This window comes from Phaenicophaeus curvirostris, chromosome 18 (assembly GCF_032191515.1).
Source record: "Phaenicophaeus curvirostris isolate KB17595 chromosome 18, BPBGC_Pcur_1.0, whole genome shotgun sequence".
Classification (NCBI taxonomy): domain Eukaryota; kingdom Metazoa; phylum Chordata; class Aves; order Cuculiformes; family Cuculidae; genus Phaenicophaeus; species Phaenicophaeus curvirostris.
The window spans coordinates 2733640-2758195 of record NC_091409.1 but is presented as its reverse complement, the minus strand read 5'-3'; the positions used below and the strand labels follow the sequence as shown (position 1 = coordinate 2758195).

At 40.0% G+C, this 24556-nt stretch overlaps 1 protein-coding gene across 1 annotated transcript in view; it reads left to right on the top strand.

Moving 5' to 3' along the window:
• Window positions 1–473: 473 nt before the first annotated feature.
• The window catches only part of BCAS1 (brain enriched myelin associated protein 1), a 43680-nt gene continuing 19597 nt past the window's right edge, over window positions 474–24556 (top strand). Inside the window, 10 exon segments of the mRNA XM_069871827.1 lie at window positions 474–519; window positions 522–557; window positions 5050–5123; window positions 5236–5317; window positions 10190–10773; window positions 15736–15891; window positions 16449–16493; window positions 20457–20597; window positions 23025–23060; window positions 23414–23617. Coding sequence (XP_069727928.1) covers window positions 501–519; window positions 522–557; window positions 5050–5123; window positions 5236–5317; window positions 10190–10773; window positions 15736–15891; window positions 16449–16493; window positions 20457–20597; window positions 23025–23060; window positions 23414–23617 — 1377 coding nt within the window. The 5' untranslated portion in view covers window positions 474–500.

Below are 24556 nucleotides of genomic sequence, written 5' to 3'. Positions count from 1 at the left end.
AATGATCTTGGGAGCTCCTGCAAGTGCTTGGTGTATTTTGTTTGGGCTGATATAAATTTTCCCTTTTGGTGCACTGGCATTTTCTGCAAAAGGACATAAGAATAAAAAGATTGGCTTTCTGACAGAGCATTTCTACCAGCCAGGTTGGGATTGTTCACTTTCATAGCATTGTTGAACTATTCCCTCCCTGAAAGCCCGGGGTGTGAATGTTTAAACAATTTTGCTTTTCACATTTGTCTACAATGCAAAGTGGCTGAAAGAATTGTATTAAAAACTGCCCCTGGAGCCTTAAGGACTGTAATTCTGCATGTCCTGGATGCATGGCCAGCTGCCAGGTTGCTATTCAAATTGTCCTTGGGTGTTTCTTGTTTATTCTAGGTGAGTCATCTTAATTTTTCCTTCTCCTGGCCCTTTACTACTGTCTATTGTGTGTCCATTTCTCCTCATTAGCCCCTGACAATGCTCAGTTGCATTTATCCCCTCCTTTCGTCATACCCAACATGTGTCTGAGTTACCTGTTTCTGCAGGAAAGCAATTGAGAGCAGCACAGAAGGAAGGTAAGGAAACTTTCTAAAAGATTACCCTATTATGAGTCCTTCCTTGGCTCCACATGAATCAGAGCAGGAGCTTCTGCCTTTCTACGTGGACACCAACTGACATGTCCCCACGTTCACTTTTATTGCAGGAGGCAGGATAAGGGACTGGGATAAACTAAAGAGGATTCAGTCTTTGCCCTGCATCTGCAAGGCAGGCTGCTTTTTGCATGAGTTAATGTGTTGCAGGTCCTTCCTCTGCCGTGGGAATAAACATGAGTTTATTTAAGTCTCTCCTCAACACCTGCAGAGTAGATGTACCTATGATGAAATGAGACGCAGGACAAATCAATTGAAGTTATTATTTTTTCTGACACTTAAGTACAACACATGGCAAGTTTTAGTGAGGAATTAATTGTGTACTTTTTGTATTAATAAACACTGTGACACAGGCGATTGTAATATTCTAGGTTGGTCAATGCATTAGAAAGGTCAGGCTTGTCTGGCTATAGCCACAGTACACAGTACACCACTGGTTTTGCTGTAATTTTTGCTGTAGTCTTCAGTCTGCCAAGACCAAACCAATGATTTTTGATAGTGAGAGAAAAAGGAGAATTTTACCAAGCCATGAGTTCCTGCCTGGAGTGCACTACAGTTCATATAATGTTAAAAAAAAAATCTAAAAATTGCAATTTTCTTTCAGATTACTTTCTGTATTACAGTAGAAGCAGTGAAGCATAATTTGAGAAAGGAACTGTTTCAGAGCTGTGGCTGATCTGAAGGCTGGTAGTTCATGTTCCTTTTTAAACCAGTTGGGGTGCATTCCAGCTGATCTGAGTTAGTTCCCTGCAAGGATAATATCCTTCAAAGTTAATAAAAAAATCTTTATCTAGAAAGGAAGCCTAAGGATGAGAATGAGCTTACTCCAGTTCCTCTTGACTTCTAAGGATTTCCTTCTTATTTTGGAAGTGTTCTTGGATCAAGATCATCTGTTTCCCATCTCAGTCCTCAAAAATAGTCTTGTTTCTATAAATGTTGTCAAACCTTCTCTCATAAAATAGTCATCTTGCCAGCAGCACCTCCTGGGTCTGGTGGAGGTTTGTTCCATACTCACAGCTTATTACAGAGACCAGCTTTGCACTTTTCAGGCGTAAAGAACACAAAGAGGTCTTGCCTGGTGGTTGGACTGCTAAGGAATAACCATGATTAATAACTGAGACATACCAAAAACACCCAATGGAGAGACCAAGTAAGGATCCGAAGAAGGAACGTAGGCTTTACAGCTGGACAGAGTTCCTTGGGGTTGGCAAGGTCTGACTCTGCCCACTGGGGACAAGCGTGTGACCAGATCCTGACTTGCCATTCTCAGGCAAGGCACTGCATGCTGGAGGTCCCCTAAATCTTTTGAGAAGCCCTTTGCTTCTGTGAGGAATTTAGCTAGCTGCCAAAATGGGGCTTGGTGCTTAGCTTCTGGCAGACAGTGTTCCAGTTGGTGGTCTTTGTAAATGTATTGGTGAAAAAAGGCACCAAATGACAGCTTTGTATGAGCCCCTTATTATTCTGAATATCTCCTTGGGTCCACATTTAATAATTTTAGCTTCAATAGAAAGTGTTTCAAATGAGATAAAAGTGAATTTGTTCATATAAACTAGAGTCCTGAGCACTCTGGGAAAACCACAACCATTTCATGTTAATGATGAGATGGAGTTGCTCATTTATGCAAATCTGGAGCAACATATGGGTGCAAGCAACTGCAATCAGATGCCGTTCTCTCTGCAGCAGCAGCAGCAATAAATAGATGTGATGGTAGAAGCAAGTAACTGTGACATTACCTGCTTGGCAACTTGAAACTCCACCAATTTGATACCATTTAGTACGTGTATATTATCACTTCTGCTGATACTCGTTTTTGTCTATAGGTGGCAGTGACCTTTCATTTTTTTTCCCGTAAAATAGGGTAGAAGCATACATACGACTATGTTTTCCTAATTTTACTACAGCATCTGGGCCAGGATTGTGAGTCTGTGCTATTGACTGAGCTCTGTACCCAGAGGAACAGCTCCAGACTGGCCACCTTTCTGCAGTGGCTGTTTTGCCCTCAGCACACCTAATGTGCAGTTGCAGTGAAATAATCAATTACAGCTGAAAGGATTGGAAAGGTCCGAAGCCATGTTATATATGTGCATGGTGGAGAACTGTTTGGTGTTTTGGAATCATATTCAGAGAGGGCTACGTAGGAAATCTGTCCCATTTTTAGCAAAAATACCCTCCAGGTCTTGTCCATCTTTCTGTGAGAGAGAGGATTCTGGTGAGTGAAAATCTTTAAAATTTCCACATGAGCACTGCGTGTGTTTTAGTTCAGTGAGAATTATAAACCCGATTGGAGAAAATAGGTAATCTCTCCGAGAGGAAAATATGTCAGAGATCAGAGCCTGTGATCTCTGCTCTGTGTCAGTTAAAGATAACTTACTTGACATGAGTAGAGTTGCATCAAGAGGAAACTGGAGTAATTGAGAACCATGCTACAAATCATTGTCCAAATGAAAAAAAAAAAAAAAAAAAACCCAGGAATTTACTTCTCTTGCTCCTCACAGCTATGTTCTAATTGTACAGCACATGTGAAAAAGGAAGCATGTAACCTGTAAATATTCCATCCTCTGCTTAAGTTGTCTCCTGGCATAAACCATGCAGCCTTGTTAATGGAAAACAAAAGTAAATCCTCCAGATTCAATCAGATACTAAATTTACCATTGAGACTAAGCAGTAGGATTTGAATCTTGTTTTCTTCTCTTCCAATAGGATAATACTGAAAGTTGCTAGGAAACAGAATTACATAGCAAGGACAAGAGGCCATTGTACATCCATGGGGAAACATTGGCTGAAGTTCTGATTTATAGTGGAAATATCAGCTGAGAAGGTAAAACCCCTGCAAAATAACTGCATTCTGAAATCAAGGCTCAGTCATACAGCCACTATTTCTGTAGTGATTCTCAGCAGCCCACAACTGCAGTTCATGTTTCAGCACCAGTGGGGGCCGTTCAGTGGCCAGCACAGCACTAGGCACTTAGCAGAGAACAATAACCATCTCTGGAGAGAGGCCTGGCTTGGATTTCACGTCAGCTAGGATGCAGCATAAAATAGAAACCAGATCTAGACAATCCCTATAAAGCGAAGGTTTGTAGATTGGGGTTAGCAAAAAACCACAACCAGCTTGAGCTCTGTAAACAGTAACTGGAAGCAGACATTTGGGGCTGTGGGCTGAAAGAAGAGCTGCCTTCAGTTCTGGCTTTCAAATTCTAGTAAACATGACAGAACTACTCTTTTCCCTCTTTTCTCCAATAGCCAAGGGTTGATTAATTAAAATGCTAAAGAAGTCGCTCTATTCCACACCTCTGCAGCTGCACTGATTCACAGAGACATAAACCACAGCGATAATAAAACAGAAGGGCACTTGGTACCCATGGTGGCTGTGCAGGACACCACACAGGATGAGCACTGAGGCTGGAGCTGCCTGCAGCTCTCTGCCTTCCTTCATCTGGAGACCTCACGCTTTCAAGGTGTGACTCAGAATAGTCTCTGCTTGCTGTTTATTTGTGTAGCTTTAAGATATGTATCCTGAACCAAAGTCAATGGGAAACTACCTATTCAACTGTGTTGCGGGGTCTGAGTTTGTCCCCAAAGAATTTACAGTCCTAAAGCACAGCAAGTCTAGAAGGTATATATATGTAATTTAAAATTAAGAGGAAGAGGAACAAAAAAAACAACAAACCACCATACAGTTTTATGTGTACTTGTTCATATTGCTCCTGAAACAAAGTTTCAAGAAAGGTTTAAAGAAATCAGAACAGTTTCAGTAAATATTGAATTATCTAAAGGACTAAAAGTGAGAAAATAATAATAATGAGAAAGCCATTTTAAACCAACTAGCTCAGGTGTTAGTAGTGCTGCCTCTGTGGCTGCCTAGAGCAGGGCAAATACCTGCACAGCCACAGGCGATGACTTTCCCCAGAGGGTTTGTTATACATATAAGGTGTAATTTTCAGACTTTGTATGCATGATTCTTTACATGCTGCCTCTTTTCTCTCTCCTATTTTTTTAAAAAATGAAAACCAAACAAAAATATAAAACCCCACCAAGCTGCCATAATTTCTTTATACATTTTGGTCTTTTCTGCTATATTCTGTTGCTAACTCCATATCACTGTCTACTGAGTCCTAATGAATGATGCAGATGTGACGGCATCCAATTTTCCTCAACAAACAAGAAAAGTTTGTTAGTTGATAACTTTGTTAATGAGCAGCTGTCAGCCGTCTGCCTGACTGGGTTTGAGTAGGACTGGTTGGTGCAAACCCATGACTTGGGCAGGTACCTTTGGGAAAGCAGGTGAGGCTTATTAGGAATTTAAACTGCCTACCAAAGCCTGTCACCATTGGCTGCCTCTTAATTTGAATTAGGCAGTGAATTCATATTAATGGGAAAGGAAAGGTTATTTGGCTTGTTTTCCTCCACCATATAGGAATTATGGGGAATACAATGAGTGTCCTGGAGGAACCTGAAGAAGACAATACGTGCACTGTGAAGAGCTATCAGGTAATCAAAAGCTATCCACCCACGTCTTCCCTGGATATAGTAAATTTTTGCTATTGCTTTTAAAATCCTGTGATGTACCCAGTCCTAAGAACTGTGTTATTTGCTATTTCAGGCTTTATCTGCATCTCCTGATGCTACTGAGAATGGGTCTGCGGCATTTGTTCAGACTCCTTCTCCTGCAATGAATGGTGAAGGTATGTGCTCAGAAAGTGTGGCATGTTAACACTTTTTTTGTATCTCACTGAGACAAAAGTTTCCACATCTTTAGTCATTAGTGGTTCATGCTGGAGTAACAATAAATATTGGTGTGTGGCCTTCAGTTGAGATGAGTCCATGTTTCATCTCTAATGAATCTGTACATGCGTTTTTTCAGAAGCTTGAAAGCTTAAAGGTAACAAAGAGTAAAATAGTCTAAATTCTTTAGAATACGATAAAACCCAACAACTCTCTAATCTCTGTAAGGAAAGAAAATATTATTTTATTATTAATTGTTAAGAGAACCCTCTTGGTCCATTACATCTAGTTGAAAAATCTCAGACTAGACAAAAATAATTAAAGACCAATAAGCAGATGGTACTGCTTACAGTTTGGAATCTCTGTTTCATGGCTAATTTCCTAATGCCATCTAGCTGTAAGAAGTCAGTTTAAATGGTTGCCTGCTAGAAAGTAAAAGCCTGTAGCTATGTTTCTACTGGTGTAAATGACCAGAGTTCTGGTAAGTAAATAAAAGGCAGATGATTTACACTGTCTGAAGACCTAGAAAATAAGTGTATGCTTTACTCCTTATATATAAAATTAAGCATATGGCATTGTTTAACTTAAATGGATTACCTAATTAACATAATTACTAAATCAGTTTAAGTAGCTAGTTGAAAGATTGGACTGTCCTGTGCTTATTACTTGTGTTTTAACTTTATTAATGTTTAAAAAGCAGATAAAATCATTAACTACTTAGATACTACTGAAATCTTGCTGGTTTATGTAATGCTATCAAGGCCTTGATGAAACAAAAGTGCAAGTGATGTTTGGGCATGGCAATTCCCATAGAAAATGTAGTTGATAGGATTTCTGAAGTTAAAAAAATGCAAGAAATAGTACTGTAACTTATTGTCTTCTAGAGAAGATGACAGAGCTGAAAAAAAAGGCAAGTGAAGCAAGAGGATCTTATTCATGGTGCAAGATATATGCTTGTGGTCTTTGTCTTGTTGGTTTGCATTTCTGGGGTTGCCAGTGATCAGACCATGTGCTGTGCATTAAATGGTAGAGTTGATAAATGAGTCTATGAAATCTATACCTGCTAATATAATGAAAAAAGAATCCAGAGAGCTAACTTAATATAACCAGAGGAAGTAATGTTATTTGGAAGAGCCCTGTCACCATCTGCTTCACATCTGGGTGAGCAGACTGGTGACCGATTCCCTACATTTGTTGCTTCTGCTCAGCCTGACAGATGTGTGGGCTTTGGGATTCTTTCCATGACTTGCCTTTCCTGCTCCTATTGATTATCAGGGCTTCAGACATTGCACAGAGTGCTGCAACCCACGTTCTTCTCCTGTAAAGCCATTTAAATTGTAGTGATGCCCTTACTGCTACTTCATGACATTTTGCTGCCAATCTAAGACATCACAGGACATTGTATGTTCTTTATGCACAGGAGTGCACATAGCTGCTGAAGCCAGACTAGGAATCAAAAGCTAAGAAAAAGGAGATTGTTTTAAGAAAGCATCTGAAGGATTTAACTTGGGCAAACTGAGCATCAAAAATGGATTGCTGCTTAGTACATGGTTTAGGTTGCTGCCAGGCACAAAAAGAGCAAACTAAGGTTCAGAGAAAATCAGGTTATAGTGGAAAAGGAAGCAAAGCAATCTGGAAGTTCTGGACAGGGCTGCTTTTGGTCCTGCTTGAGCAAGTTTGGCTGCCATCTGTTATGTGCAGCAGGCTGAAGTCTGGTTATATCCCCACTGATTTACAAAAGCAAATCAGCTGACAAAAGCTTAGGAAGCCTTTTCATTTACATCAGACTGGTGACTCTGAACTTCTTTTTGTATCAGTCATATCTTCAGGATTCCTGTCCACATCTGCCATTCCCTCTGGCTGAGCGCTGAATCTTGGTCCCAAAGACAAATGGAATTGATGCTTTGCTGCAGGTGCTCTACACAGATGGTTTTTGAGCTCTGCTGCATGGGATTCTGGGTACAGCAGGTCCCATAATGAAAAGAAATAATTCCATACCTATATGTTCAGTTTTGCAGCTTGTATGGTCAATTTAAAGCCTGTGCTCACTGTAAGGCTTTGTCTATTATCATATTTTCCTTTGGTATTAAAACTGAAGTTCTTGCTTTTTAAAATTCAGTGCTAATTCTGCATCCTTGGTCCCATTCAGCAAACACCACTGTTCATTCCCAGCCTGTGGAAGTGCTTAAAATGCTAAAGTCAAGGATATGAAAGGAAGGAGGGGGGAAAAGTCTGTCAACAATTACTCCTGAGCAGGGAAATGCTATTGAGATGACACTGCACTAACCATCACTCTTCTCTGTAACTCTCTTCTGTTTTTCTTATAAGTCAAGTAAAAGATGCTGGTCTAATCTAGCAATTTGAGAAGAAATTCCCTTACTTGAGTGCACTCTTACAGAAGAGGAACTTTGTGCAGCTGTAGTATTGGCTTTAACATATCCTGATAAAGTGAAGGGAAGGAAAGGAAGGACGAAATGTGACTATCTTTTGTTAAGTTTTTGAAAGGAAAATGCCTCTGTAGCAGTAGTATGAAATCTAATCTCGCAGCAGCACTGCAAATTGTATATTGATTTTGGTTTCAGAGCAGTTATTAACCTCATTCAGAGTGAGCAGCTTTGATCTACTTTAGACCTGGCCTAGAATTTGGGAGGTTTTGCTTCTATTCCTGGTTCTGCCTCTGGATGGTGGAATAGTTTTGGAAAGAACAGAACTTCTGTTTCTCTTTAAAGACAGAAAATATCATGGACTTTTCATCCGAATACTGCAGTTTCAAAGCTTTTCTCCTTCAGTTTGCCATGAGTATGGTGTGAGTCAGACTCTTCTGCTCAGCCCACCACAGTAGAGCCTTCTTTCTGGTGGTGGGGTCTGCTTTGCCTGGTGCCCAGGCAGACTTCCCCTGAAACAGTTTGAACTCTCTTGACACAAGAGACACTGCAGAGCTCATGCTGATGATATTTTCCAGATCTTTCATTCCTTCCATGATAATTAGAGATAAAAGGAGCTTGATGGGTTCATAAGCTATGTTTTGTTTGGTTGTCTTTCTCAATGATCAGCTTTTTTTTTCCTATTTTTATACTAAAGGCAGTTTTCTGTGTTTCATTTTTTTGTCTGTTACATAAAGCAGAAGTGCAGTGTGTATTACAATTATTTTCCAATGGATATTGTTTCTGCTTTCTTTAGCTGAGGAAGGGGCTGCTTTTTGCTTCCTTCCCAAGTTTCCAACTATAATTAGAAATTAGTGCTTCAGCTTTTTTTATATAGTAGTACAGCAGTATTAGGAAACTACAACTATTTAGTGCCTCTGACTGCACAGCTGAATAGGTTGTTGAGTAGCTAGTTATTTGTACTTTTCTTTGCATGCCAGTGTGTTAAAATAGGTGTTTGTGAAGTATTGCAGAAGAACGTTACTGGCAAAGGATTCTTGCCAGCATGAGGTTTTTTTACCTTAATAGTAACAGAGAATTCAGGGAAAGAAATTTTCTCTACTGGAGTGCACGTGAAGAAGTGAAAATCCATTTATCTGAATGGAGCAGGTTGTACTGAAGTGCTCTGGCCCCTCTGTGCACTTGGGTATGCCAAAAACACAATAAGAAAGAAAATATTGCATTAAAAATGCATTTAAAAAATTAAACTGAACACTGAAGATCTGTACTGTGAAAGATGGATGTTTTACTCAGGTTTTATTGCTGTTAAAGTAAAATGTGAAGGGCATAATATTGACTATTACAATTATTGTTTGAAATAATTTCAATTTTTACACTGAAACTGACAATTTTAAAACTCTAATTTAGCAAGTCACTTTAAGACTGTCAATTTTTCAGTTATAATTAAGTAGATCTAAATTCATCCTGTAAATCTGTGGTGATGATTGACAGTGAAATTGGTTACATATTCTAGTCAAAGGAGGGAAGAGAAGCTCAAGCTGAGGGGGAGCTGTAAGGTTTACCTCCCTACAAGCTGCGTCAGGGAGGGTCAGACAGGACTTCAGGAAAACATTTTTCATGGAAAGGGTCGTTGGGCACTGGCAGAGGCTGCCCAGTGAGGTGGTTGTGTTACCTTCCCTGAAGGTGTTTAAAAGACAGGTAGATGAGGTGCTGAGGGACACGGTTTAGTGGAAGATAGGAATGGTTGGACTCGATGGTCCAAGAGGTCTTTTCCAACCTGGTGATTCTGTGATAAGTATTCAGGCTTAAACAAATCTACAGACAACAGAGAAGTGCAAGTACAAACTGCACTGTGGAGAGTAGGCAGTAAGGCAAGGAATGGTGCTGGAAAAATGAGTGAAATAAGCTATGACTGCAAAGCCCTGTGGGGAGTTTGGAAAGCCAAGAAACAAAATCAGTCCTTGCAGTTTCCATTCTTTTTTTCCCGTTTAGCCTCAACAGAGGAAAGCATAATACATTAATATAAAACTTTGTCTCAAGTTTTATTGAGGGGTTTTGGTTTTTTGGGTTTTTTTTTTTGCATACCATTTATTTAATTTTAATCGGAAAGTAAAATATCCTCAGCATGTCTACTGGGTTAAGCAGTCAAAAACCTGGGCTATTATCTGACTTTGGCAGCTGAGAGGGGGCTGTGGAGAACATAAAATTTGCACCAACTTCAATGAGGAATGACAGGAAATAAAATCAGACAGGCAGGTCTGATGGATGAGCAGCAGCTTGTAGTTAGCGCGGGAAGACTCTAAACAAGCTGCACTCTGTGTGGCTCTCCCTGAGGCTTCACGTTTTAGAATTAGTTTACTAAAGCACGAGGTCACCATGATTAATTGTACAACCAGTATAACTTCTTAGCTGTGCTGGATAATTACTGTTTTATGCTTCTGTTTGTAGTGTATGCAAAGGCAAGTGTTGCCCAGGATAATGCATCTATTTCTTCCCCGGAGACAATGGAGCCGAGCCCCGTTCCCGACGTGGGCAGACAGAGTCTTGGGAGCGCTGCCAGGAGAGCTCAACCATCTGCTAAATCCCGCTCTGTCTTCGCGTTTTCATGGTCTGTACCAGGGCGTACTGAAGATCCAGCTACAGATTCACCAGTTGGATCGGCGAAACTTGATGTCAGCTCAGAGGCGCCCGGAGTGAACAAAGCCCCAAGTGACAGTGTGGAGGGTCCCGTGGCAGCTGCGTGGGAGGAACACGCACATAAAAACCTGACACGGGCCCCGCCGGCAGCAGCGCTTCATGACATCGACCTTGCAGCATCGGTGACACCTGAGGGAGAGGATGCGGCCACCTCAAAGGCAAAACAAGTAACCTTCTTTGACAGGATCTTCAAACTGGAGAAGGGAAAGGAAAGGAGTAAAACGCAAATTGATACCCAGGAGGAAAGGCAGACTTCAGACCTTCCTGACGGGTGCATCACGGCAAAAGAGGCTCCTGGATTACAGAGCACATCAAATGCTGTCTCACGGGGGAAGGCAAGTGCTTGAGTAGGAATATCCATTTTGCTCTTAATGAGACCTCTCAGGAATGTTAATAGCGCAGGACAACACGATGTCAGGATGGCTGTGTGAATGAATTGGTGTTGCTGTCTAATTACTGCAGGTAACCGCCCGCGTGGGTGGCTGAACAAAGGTATGGGAGGAGAATCTGTGGCAGAGTGGTAGTAGCCCTTTCTGCCTCATAACTAAACGCTGGCGTCTGAACTAGAGTTTAAATTCATTTGTATTTCTGAAAGTTTTGGGCAAGATCGCTGTGTTCGTGCTCCAATTGCCGGGATGATGAACAACAGCCATCTACCAATGAAAGAAAAAGTACTTGAAAGTAAAAGTGTTTCTTAAGCTTTAGGATATTGGAACTTGACACCGGATGGTTTTAAAGAAGGTCTTTAGGATGTTTTGTGCCATTCTTAAAATAGCTGCCTGTTGCATACCCTACCTACCACAATAAGGAATATTATGTAGTAGCAATCTTGGCTATCATGATCTTTTTTCATCAAGGAAATATGATTGCATAGAATAGATTTTACTGGTTGAGAATTTGACATAATTTAAGTAACTTATCTAAGAAAGCATACTAGTAAAAGAAAAGAGTTGAATACAGGTGTGAGTTTAGAGTTTACATTTCCTGCAAAGCATTAGAATGCTAATGCTTTGTGGAGCGTGGTTTGTAAGATGCTCACTGATGCAATGATGACATTGCAGGTTGTCCCAAAAAGACTCTTCAACTTCTATTCTTCTACCTTGTCTTCTCTATATTACACCTCCTCAAATCTGAAAATTGCATTTCTTGTATAAACTCATAATTGTAATATTTTTCCAAATATTAATTTGTAAAACTGAACAGTTGCATTTTTTACTATTGTCATTCAAAAGTGGCACCCATCACTAGTATTTCAAAAAATTATATGTGCGTATTTAAAGAATCTGTAGAGTCAGCCTAGCAGAATATAAAGTCATTTGCTACTTATACAGAACAGGATGGATAATTCAGAATGAATAATCTATTCAGCACATGCTGGCACTTTTTTTTGTAGCTTATAAGACTGAAGTTTTCAATGCTTTATATTCCTGCAAATACTTTTGACTAATACACAAAGAATAAGTTTTGCTTGTGTTGTTACCTTTACAATCAAATGCAAAATTCATTATTTACTCTTGCTGTGATTGCAAGCTGTGGAGCATGAAAGGTCACAGCTGATGCTGTTGAAGGTGTAGTACAGCGTGAAATACCCTGTAATGAAACAACAGTCTGCAGTAGCTTTAAAAAGTCAGAGTTTTAAACATTTGCTGGTAGTAAATAGTCATATCGGGAAAGCTCAAGTGGGCAGGGTTTGTAACAAGCAACTGTCAGGGGACAGGACGAGGAAATCTAAATCTTATTCCACCAGTTCAAACAGGTGGTAGAAGCACTGTCTATTCAGGTTAAGACTGTTTTTTTATAGCAGTAATGCCTAGCATTTTCTTTTTAATTTTAATTCTCATCCAGTCTCCAGCCACATCCTGAACCTCCCTAACAGGAATCTGTGAATCCCAGGCACTCATCGGTTGGAGGTTGTCTGGTATGTGTGTGTTTGCAGTATCCTAGCCCACAACTTTGGGTGCCTGGGTCCTGCTTGAAGACAGGTCTCATCTTTAACAAAGTGCCTCTACATCTTTTATGTGTGTCATTAAAGCTGTACCATTGAAAATCTTTGAGGACTCACAAATTGGGGTTCAAGTTGCTCAGTGTAAATGAGCAGCAGAACTTGTATCTTCAATTTCTGGACTATCACTTCTGCCTTTCGTTCCTCAGATAGGAGCAGGAGCATATTCTGGGGGCAGAGGGGAGTTAAGGACCCTTTCTGGGAAAAAGATCAACTGAATGCTTTTGATATGCTGCCAAAGTTAAGTTCAACTCCATTTCTAAAACAAAGGCTGTGGCTCTGCCTTGAAGCACAGTTGCCTTCTGTTCCCTCTAAAGTTGCTAGTTATCATGTCAGATGGGAGAATGACCAAGTCTAATTTAATTACTGTTACTGTAGTAACTACAAACCGTTACCAAATAATCGTACTAAAAATTCAGATACTGCTGCCAACAGCTTTTTCTTTTTTTGGTGGATTATGACTGGTAGTATCTGTAAAAGCTAAAAGCAAAGCAAAGTTTCCCTGCATTGAGTGCCAACACAAAACAAACAGCATTGCTGGTAAGTAAGAGAGAGGCTCCATAGTTGTAGCTTAAGAGCTGCACAAACATTCTGTGTTTGGTGAGCCTCTCTTTATTTTTGTGGCCTACAAAACTACATTCAGAACACAGCATAATTAAAACAAGGACAGAATTCATGAATTCATGAAGCATTTACTATGTAAGCCAAAGAAAAGATAAATTATATGCCTGAAATGTTTCACTGAGCCATGATTCATACAAACAAAAGTGCTGGCAGTAATACATTCTTTTGATATGTTTTTCTAATGACTGAACTGAAACTACAGTATAAGTATTTAAGGTGTTTGCTACCCCCAAATTTGGCTCCTCAAAGAAGTGAATTGAACACTTACATAGTATCTGTTAACTTCTAATACGGACTTCTGTTATTTCTAGAGTTTTCTTTCATTACTTGCCTCTAGGGCTTTGCACAGCCTATTATGGCAGTGAGCTGCTAAAGAGGTTTTTGTGGTTATTTGAAATGGGATATTGTAGGACTCCATGCTATCTGTCTGATTTATTTGTCAATGGCCTGAATCTGCTCCTTTAAAAGCGCAAATCACGGCATCTATTGAAGTTCAGATTTGAGTTGCATCTCAGTGGATAATGGCAGCCTTGGCCTGGGAATCCTGGAGTGGGTTTCTGTGGGAGGTAGTGGGTCATTACACATCACATTTTACTCTCCAAGCTGAAGTTCAGGAGTATTTAGATGGTCGTGTGCCTTTAGCTCCGCACAGTTTGCAGTAGCTCTTGCTTCTGCAGGGCAAAGCGTGACTTTAGGAGGGAGGTGCCCTGGAACAGCTTGTGCTGCTAGTTGGTGGCGGTATCTGCCATCAATTTTGCTTATTTTTCTTTGATAGCTTCAAGTAGTAAAGAGTTTGCTAGCATCAAGTACTTCAGTTACGATGCTAGTTTGGTTTAACAACATATCTTTTGCCTCCTGCTTCTTTGGACTCTTGCCTCGTGCCTTTGTTGTGCCTTTAATATCTGAACCAGAGCCAGCATTTTTCATGTGACCAGAGCTCTTTAGATGGCATCCCTGGAAGCAGAGCTGCTGAGGCTGGTGTGGCTGTGTGTGCTCTGCATGGGATGTATTGTTCTTGTAGCCACTCTGACCTGTAACTGGCAGCTGGACAAAGTGATGTGTTAGACCCTTGTAAGAAACTTCCAGATGGCTTGTTGAAGCACTACTGTGCTGCGTTTCTCTCTGGGTAAACTTGGAAAATGGTGGGTGAAGAATTGGGCAGAAGTCTCTTCTTGCAGGTAAAACCTTGTGTATTTTAACTCCTTTAGTGCTCCGTGCTCATCTTTCCTGATGCTCACTGAACCATGTGAAGTCTTCAAGCATTTGTGTTTTAGTCTACTCCTTCCTTTAATCACCTACAGAGAAGTATGTCCTCTGTAAATCCTAAACAAATATCATGCATTTTTTCATCACCCGGTACTGGGAAAGCTTCTTATGGGTATATTTTATTTTAACGTCTCCTATAAAAATGGTTCTGAACAACTATATGTAATTGGCAGGTTAGGAAAATCTTTTGTTTCACTTAGACCTCCCGGGAGGCTTGAGAGCAGTCATTCAAAGATGTTTACTGGAAGTAACTGGTCAGGATCAAGAATTTTATTGCTTGATCTAACTTTTCTTCTGGAGTAATCTGGGCATCTAGTATCCTAATAACTCCTTCTCTAGTCACTGTTTTCCAAGTGATCAGGTGTGTACTACTGTCTAAATAGTTACGGATGATAACTTCTGCTGTGGAATTATGACACTATTTGTCCACTCAATGTCTCAAATTCCCTACTGAAGTGGAGGCCACTATCGTGCCTAAGCAGAATTTCCTTTAATAATAATTAACAGACCCAGTCCTGCACTTAAAATGTAGACAGAGAGACAAAAAGGAGGATAATTGTTGGTTACATCCAAATATTACTAGCCAGATGTAGTATTATCTAATGTTAAATAAAATGCTGAATAGGACATTGAAGACTTGTCTTCAGCTGCTCACCTGAACAATGTTTGTGTTGGCTTTACCTATGCAGGCTCAAGGCAAAGGTGGCCAGAATGGCAGGCAATTTCAGTATAAAAAGGAGCCAAGCTCTCCAAAACTGATCCAAGAGGAGTGTTTTAAAAACCCAGACCGCTTTTTAGGTGTCTAAACAGAAACTGAGTAACTTAATGCAGACTTGACAGTGCCTGAGCACTGGGAAGCTATTTTTGGGCTCTAGCAACTGTAATTCCAGGAAGAGACTAGTCAGCTACACCTGACTCAGAAGAATTACTTTGTGTTGTTGCTTTTTTTTTTCCTTCTTTTAATCTATACAATGTTTGTGTTTTCCAGATAAAAATTATTTCTGGAATTGCAGAATACAGTGTATTGGAAGCAATCTGTGTATGGTACAATTAGACACTGAGCTTTTAAACACCAAAATCTCAGCATTAGTTCCTATCCACAAGTTCAGCCTTGAAAAGAAAAAAGTGATGTTGTTTGGGATGCTGTGTGCAACTTTACTTGTGTTTGTTGTACTTTCTAGCTGGAACAATGTTCCTCCAACCAACACCAAATGCTGAATATATTAGAAAAGAGGGGAAAGATGTATAAATGCCTGATTGTTCTGAATACGTGGGTTGGAGAAATATGGTTGGAATTAGGGTTGTGACTCTCAGAGCAACATAATGCAAGTCACAAATGCTACTTTTTCATTCCACTGGAAACCAAGTAATCTTGGACTGAGGAAAATCTGCCCCCTTTTTTCAGGAGATAGATGACTGCAACCGAGAAGACCTACAGCAGAACTCGGCAGGTGTCAACAGTGTCATTGCTGAGCAACCTGAAAAGGCAGAGGTAAAACAAGGCAACCCCCACCCAGCTGCTGCAGTAGATAACTCCGTCATGAGTTTCCTTAAAACACTGGTAAGCTTTTACCTTTCCCTTTCATCTGTAGGCTATGCTTTAAACTGCTTATAAAAATCCCATGTGGACATGTTGAACTAAATGTAACGTTTTGCTCTCCTGGGCACTAAGAAGTAATGAAACTGAACAGATACCTGAGAGAATTACTCAAGAGTGAGAGAGAGATGTGTAGGTACAGTGCAGTTATGATCAAACAGTGATGACCTGCTCTAGAAACATCTTCTGCATAAATACGACTTGTAGACCTGGAGATATTTAGCTGGTTTTACAGATTCTGTGTGATGAAACTTTATTTTGTAATACCTCTAAAAGTTCATTTTAATGGATTCATTTTATGTATTATCCTGAATAATATAGCTTTGTTCCGGAAATTTTTCATTTTAGCCATTGACTTTAAGTTGTTCTTGAGAAAAGGTAATATTATAACTTTTTGCACACAGGGCATTTGTATTTTCCCCACGCTAGAGAAAACTGTTACTTTCAAACAGATATGCTTTCAGATCTTTTGAAAAACTGAGTTGGGTGTGATTATGTCTTTTTTTGCAAATGCATTTAAGGTCTCTCCAAGCAAAGCTGAAGCCAAAAGTGATCCTGAAGACAAGGTAGGTAGATTATTCATTCTGTCACTGGTCACTAAGTTTTTTGACACAGGTATTTCCTCTTCATTGTCTTGCTTTTTTCCCCACCTGAATGATGTTATTTGAAGTAAATTAAAATATTTTTCCCCTGAATACATTTGAAGGGAAGATGAGCATAAACAACATGAGTCTTCACATGTTAACATCAGGTTCTGAACTGCAGCATTTTCTGCAGGGTTAAAGATGACCTGGTGATGCTTTTGGTTCTTAATCTGACTTGTCTTTGACCTAAAACTAGAGGCCCCTGTAGTGAAATTTCCCAAGTCCACAGAAAACTCTATTTGCTCAGAGAAGCTTCTGGTTGTTTGGTTGTTTTTTTCATTTTGAGTTGTGCATATGCATGTCCACTTGCTCTCTTCTCAAACTTGCTGGAACTGCCACATTCTGCTGGGGAGGTTCCCCCTGCCTGTGGCAGCTCGGCAAGGTGGGCAGGGGGTGTGGGCAGGACCTTGCTGCCACCCTCCTACCCTGCAGTGCACCCACAGCCTGTACTGGGTCTTGCCTTTGGATGAAGGAGGATGGGCAAGGATCAGCTTCCCAGTGAAATAAATCAAAAGGAGGAAATCCCAATATTTCCTCTCTGACTCTTCTGGCTGAAGCACCCCTGTATGGACTGCGCTACAGTCAGGGTTGGTGGGCTGCTTCTGTTGTCAGGAAGATAGATGATGGAGGCACAGGACTGGGACTTGTAGGTAGAGCCATTTCCCTGATGGCTCCAGATTTTTCCTTTTACATCCAGAGATGAGGATCAGGAGTTTTAAGTGGGGCGAATTCAACACTCAAGCTGTTCTAATGCATTGTATTGGGCTGACTGCAAGCACGTGTGATGTTATTCCTGGATACTGAGACCTGTATTGGCTGGACAGGTGCAGTCAAAAATGCTCCTTCATGTAACAGGCAGATGTGGCCTCTTGCTTTTGTCTTCATAAACCATTTGTTCTTGGATTCCTTCAGCAAAAGGAAGCCTGTTTTGAGTTTCTGTGAGCAGTTATGGTCCTTTATATGTGAATTCAGAAAAGCTTTGTTATACCTTTTATTTGCTATTAGAGATATTGAAGATTAGAATGATCCAGTGTATTTAAAGTTGTAAAAAAAAAAGCTGTAAAAACTAAGTTGGAAACATAACTTTATTGAGACTTTATCAAGAGCACCCATGTGCTTCTCTAACAGAGGTTTGTAGGTGTGGGTGTACTGTAATTTGGAAACAAATATGCTGTTTGGGTTTGGCTTGCTATCACACCTGTGGAGGTAAACAAATCCAGATGACTGGCAGGATATGCAAACTCATTATGTAGAGGTTAAATGGGAGTTATTTTACAAATAATTCCTTTATCTCTGCTGTCTTCTTGATGCAAAGAATTGCATTTTCACTATCTTAAAGGAAAAATGCTGAAAAGGTTAATTTATCATCTGTCATAGAAAAGCTATAGATTTTTCATCTGATCCATATAATGAAGGCTTTCTGCTGTGTGTAGTATGAGCCTCTTGGGAGGGCTGTGGGACTTTTACATGGTTTGACTAACCACACAGTCCTGGTCACACTTTCATTTTGGCTGCTCATGGACCCCCTTTGCAGGGAGAAGCTTGGGTTTACTGCACAGGGAGTGGTATGATCCCAGTGTCTCTCAGCAGGCATCTCTCATGGCTAAGAGGATGGACAAGCTGTCTTATAAACGTGAGAAAGGGCCACAGCCCACTTGAGCTTTGCAAAGTACCTCAGCATACTCCCTCCTGCTGAAATGCAGAGATGTGCAGCATCAGCAAAGCTAAACTTTGGGGTTTTTTTTATAGCAACAGGCTGTCATCAGTGGTGCCTCTGGCTTTAATCAGCTGGCAAAAGATGTGTATGCTTTCAGCAGTCTGGGCACACCCTTAATGATTGCAATGTCATCTGTGAAAACACAGCAGTTTAATGAGTTGAGTCATACTTCCATGGATTAATTGATCTTTAAGTTTATACTAACCAACAGTCACATCAGATCTGCTCCAGCACCTATTTGATCCTTCCATAGAAGATCCTGACTTGTTCTTGCATCACTGCCTACTTGGGAATACTGAAAATAGTACAGAGTATTGCAGGGCAAAAAGGCCAATTTTGATGCAATTGGCCACAACCTCTTCATAATACACAGCATGTTGTAGGAAGCACCTAACTGCCCTGAATGAAACCATCGTGACACCAAGATCTCAACTCCACATGCTGGCACACGTTGCATCATGTACCTCCTACCCTGTCAGCCGTGCTCAACAACTGTGCTTGATACTTCACATATAACTCTGTAGGCTGACTGTTTCTTTGAGGTTTAGGTTCCTTCACGCTCCCTAGTTCCTGGGAATCTTTGTCAACTCATTTTAAAGCTTTTTACAGGTTGGAAATTTATTTTTCACCTTAAGTGTAAAAAAAAAAAAAAAAATCCAGAATGAAGCTTGCAAAGGGACAAGCCAATTAGCCAGAAAGTGATTGCTTGAGTCATTTGTGATTGAAAGAAAAGTTTTTTAAAATCTCTATTTCTTCACTATATATTGGCCTGATTATTATTAAAACTTGGGGAATAAATTGCCTAAGGGAGATTGGAATGAAGTCCAGGATAGTAAGTAGTAAGTAAAAATTACTACATCCTCCCTTGTACTATGTATTCAAAGACATATTACTTTAAAACAGCGGTCAACTTTAAAACCTGGCACTGCGAGACACTGAAGAGTGAAGAAAGCTACCTCATGTTATTTGTGATTAGTCATGTGTTATGGGTATATGCACAGTGCAGTTACCATAGAACAGACTCGTGTTAATGTGTTTGTTGAAACTCAGTTAAGCAACCTTGGAAACTCGTGGGTTTGTGCTCCCCTCTTTCTTTATTATTGAAAAGGGGAAAATCGTGAAGAAGGAAGGGAAAAACTTTATTTTTCATAATGTAAAAACTTAATCTCTTTTCCTCCACTGATAAGTCTAGAGAGCTGTGCTGGAGGTTGGGGTGGGTGGGTGGCAGAGTGGGCAAAATCAGTGATTTGAAGAGTGAAATTTTGAGCAGATACTTAAATTATGATTTAAATATTTTTTCCAATGCTCCGAAAAGTTAAATGGAACATTTGATAAAATGTTACTTGTTTTTAAGACTTGTAGGGAAGTCACATATGTGAACAAGGCCACCCCTAACCTATGCAGGGATGATGTAGTCTGCTACCACTTTTAAAAATAGCCTGACACAGCTTTTTTCCTATGTAGATATTTATCAATGCTTGTTTACTTCATAGCCTTTATAGTGGATTTTTCAATGTGCTGCCTAGTCTTTTAGAGATCCAATCTCTAGCATCAATGGGTGATGATTCCTAAAGCAAGTGCCCCCTACAGATATTTAAATGGAAGGATAGGAAAAGCGTTCATTCAATGTTTTAGTATTAGTCCATTACTATTTTTCTGATAGTTTCATTTCTAACCAATTTCATAAACATTAGTGCAAAATCAAAATATTTTAGAAAGTATATATTGTAAGTGTTCATACTGTCCTTTTTCCTAAACAATGCATTATGCAAAACATTAAGTCCCTATAATACTGCAATAAAAAAAATTAAGGTATTTTAAAAATTTTATGTATCTGCCTATTTTAAACTTATACATTCTAAATTTAGTTGGTTACTCGTGAATTTAAATACAGAAGTCACAGCCTTTTGTAAGCTTTGGGTCTGAATTTAATAATTTGGAGGAAAACTGGTTTAATTTTTGAGCCAACTGGATTGGCCTAGCTTCTCTATTTCACTAACATGAAGTAGTCTAAAAAAAACCTGAGTAATTAGAATAAAATATAACTTATCTGGGGCAAAAAGGAAATATTTGTTTTTTATACTACGTGTATGAGTATTTGAATGTTTTTATGAACCAAACAAGAACTTTGCAATAAGTACTCAACTTGAAATGCTGTTGTACAAAAGGGATTGAAAGCAGAAAAAGGCCATGGTGGGCAAGCTGATCCGAAGACAGCGGCAGAATCCCAAACTAAAGGAGACAAGAAAAAGAAGGCACAGAGTCCCAAGCTAGGACACAGTACATTTAGTAAACTCTTTAGGCATAAGGTCTGTATGAAACTCCAGCAAGAGCAGAACCCTGAGCAGTAACATATGGTTCATGTCACAGAGCAAAGTTATTTAATTGTTAACTGAAATCAGCATCTGGCCAGCTGTGTAGCCCTCTGAAAACTACTGGCGTGAACATTTTTGTGTTGTGGAAACAGTCTTCATGTACAACATTTTTTTGAATGGACCATCTGTGAATTCAGGGTTCTGAGACAGTTCCCCTCGCTGTGTGCTTCCCCGTTCCCCTTACTAATGCTGACTAAACTTCCCTGGCCACTTAAAATAAAAAGTACTGACAAACAATGAGTTGTGCAGATATGAACTGTGCCTGCAATTCTAGGAGTTTGAGCTCCATTCAACTACAATTAAGGCTCTATGAACCACGTTGCATAACATTAGCTGCCATTTGGTTTAAATTGGCAGTTTGGTCTACTGGGGCATCTGATATGCCACAGAAGGTTGGAAGACTATTTCCTTCATAAATAGTTACTTTTCTCTCAAAACAAGGGAAGTAATGATTGACTGAATTCCAGGTTTGGTAAGGATGCTATGAAGTTGCTCAAAATGCCCACTTGGTGCAACTGGTTGTTTTGGGGGATGTTAGCTTTAATCTTTTAAAAAAAAAAAAATACTGAAAACTTTTCATCAGCTTTGGTCTCGGCCCATATTTTCGCATTTCTATATTCTCTGAAGGAGATGATCTGCCATGGAGTACTGTGGCAGGAAAGCAGAGAGTTGTAGCTCATTAGCCCCAAGAATGCAGAAGCGGAGACCCCTCCAGTGGGGGAGGAATGTAATTAATATTTAATGCACACTCAAACTGCCCACATGGAATTTCTGCTGAGTAGGGGGCTTTATAATCAAGGGCATAAGGCAAAGAGTTCTTTAAGATATTTTTCAAAACAAAAATTCTTTCCAGTGTGTCATTTTTGGGAAAAATGTCATCTGCATATTGCTGAAGGAGTAATAATCTTCCCAATGGTTTTAAGTCTACACTTCTTGCCAAGAGCCTAAAGTTAAGACCATAACCTTGCATATACATTGATAGCAAATAGTTTTGAGATTAAAAACAATTAAAATATGGACTGTTTGTTCATAATTAATTGGGGCTCCCTTAAAAAAACATAGCTGGCTAGCCTTTTTAAGGTACTAAGTCTCTTCTACAACAACTCTGCATCTTGTAGTGAGCTGTTGGGAGAGATGATTGGTTTTCATTAGGCTTTTTGATAGAATTTTAAAGATTTTTGGTTTGCAATGAAAGCAGTTCTATTGAAGGAATGCAATGTCGCTAAATTGTTTGGATGGCATTTGACATCTGGGTCCCTGTCAGTTTTGGGTAGGTTTTATTCCCATTCATGTATGTGTTATCTTGCATGCCACTCTTGCAGCATAACTCTAGTTATTCATGGCACTTTTATTTGGAAGGGTTAACCATTTTCAGCATTAGCATTGAAGCCAACTTGTGGCATTACACTACTTCTTACCACTTGCTCTGGATCTTGTTCATTAGAGCTAACCACGAAAGTCCTTGGCTCTTGCAAAATAACTGTCACCTATTCTTTCAAGAAATCAGCAGTGTGTGTGGCAGGCTGCCTAAATCCAGAGGTGCTGGGCTCCCATCTACTTGAGTTTGTGGCTTGCTGCTGCTCTTTATGTACAGCTTGGATTGTAGAATCATAGAATGGTTTGGGTTGGAAGGGGCTTTAAAGATCATCTAATTCCAACCCCTCCTGCCATGGGTAGGGACACCTCCCACCAGACCAGGCTGCCCAAGGCCCCATCCAACTTGGCCTTGAATACCTCCAGGGATGGGGCAACCAGGGGAGATACTCATCTTCAGTGTAAGCAATGCTGGATGTTAGCTGTAATTCCAGTTTCTAAGTTATAAAGCCAGTGCTGCTCTGTGCCCTTCACTTTCAGGTAGTCATCTACCTATGTTTTTGTATCCCACTTTGAAGATGACGTTAGCAGCTCCCTGCCTGATATGCAGTTCCCCTGTGGAGAAGACCCAGCTCTGCCTTGCATGTGTGCACTGAAATTTGTGCTCACACACCCAGCTCAGGAAAAATTTCAGCTAATGTCTTAACCTTGTGCAATGTCTAATGTGAAGAAACTGGGAATGCATGTATATATACACATATTCTTTTTTTAAAGAAGAAACTGAAGACTGCAAGCACAGCAGTGTCAGCACAAAACAATTCACCACAAGGCTGCAACACTGCTGCAGGTAGAAGGATGCGAGCTGGCAGTTGCTTCAGGCAGCCTTGCCTCTGCCAGGTATCAGTTTCCATGGTTGCAGGAGCCAGGACTTTCACAAACATTCACTAAAAATAAAATAATTTCGACACAGACAATTCCTGAACTGTGTAATTGTGAGTGCTGACATTGCCAGAGACAGACTTGTCTTTGTGTTTTGTTTCCCTTCAGGCTGCAAAAGAGACCCAACAGACAACTAATACCAAAGTGAGTAGGATGAGTCAAGTTATCTGTATGAATAATGCAGTCAAAGGGTAATTATTCTTGTTGCTGCTTTCAGTCTCAAGAACACTGGTTTAATTTCTTAATCAATTAATCATCTTTGTTATGAAGAGTGGGTTGCTATGTAATTAGCTTGCTTTGTTCAATATGTTACTTCATTTGAAAGCACAGGGCAGTGCAGCTTGTGATTTGCACCTTGTTGCTTGGTGTGTCCTGTTCAATGGTGGCTCCCTGCATACTCATCTTGTACCAGGTGATGCCTACCTGTGCAGCAAGTATCTAGTCTATTTTATCCATCATGCATTTCTAGTAGCCCATGTGCTCATGTTTCTTTCTAGAGCACTGAACAGCAGCCTCTTACCTCTGCAAAATCAGACAAAAATGTCCCTTCCCCTCAAGAGCTGCAGACAACAAAGCAGAATACAAAAGCCCCTGAGCCTACAGCCCAACCACAGGCAGTGGCCACTGAAGCCCCCAAAGAGGTGACAAAGGAGAAAGCATCATCCACTCCCATGCCACTCAGCAAGCTCTTTTGGAAAAAGGTATGTCTGGATTTAACAGCTGGTTTGTCCTGCAGCTCCATCTTCAAAGAGCATCTGGGGTTATTGCTACGCATAGAGTCACGGTAAAACAGTCAGATCTGCAAAGTTGAGTGCATCCCACGTGCTAAATGCATGAGGAGCATTAATGATACGTGCAGTTACAAAGGCATGTGTGAGCTTTGAGCAGTCACGTACACACGTAGCAGTTAGACTTCTACAAAAGAATCTTATAAAACTGTAGTCTTTTAAACCTGTCTGTACTAATTTTGAATGATATTGTAGAAGAAGGAATATTACTCTGTCAATTCAACACACTTGTTAAAAATCCTACAGAGATTACAGTATTCTTTACAAAATTATATCACTAACAGAGACTTAGCTATGAAAATTACTTTCATTTTTATGAAAGCTGTTTGATTTAGCAGTAAATGTCTGAAAACTTGGAATCCGATGGGTTTATTGTTAAAAGCAAAAGCTTCATGCAAAAGTAGGTTTGTTTTTAAGTTTGGGGATTGAGGTTGATTTCTTGGGAAGATGGTTGTTTTTTTTCCTCAGGTTAATTAATGATTTTACCTAAAATAAGGACTAACTTTGAAAATATGGTTCCTGTTTTCATGATCCTCAGTAGATTGAAAGCTGAAGCCTTATACTTCACTCATATTTTTTTTTAAGATAAAAGCTGCATTAAGCTTTACTGAATCCCTGCATGCTGAATAACTGCTTTCCTGGGCTTCTGTGGAAGTTCAAATCCCAGAAATGAAAACCTCTCAAACACACAGATGCTGAGTGGCTAGTCTTGCAGTTTCTCTAGCTGTATTTGCACTACTGGACAGTGATACTGGAGTATAGTTTGGGTATGCTACTTACATTAAAAAAGTAAAATAAAGGTGTTTAGATATTTACAGAGTAAACATGCTTGAAAACAGTCTAAGCCTGAAA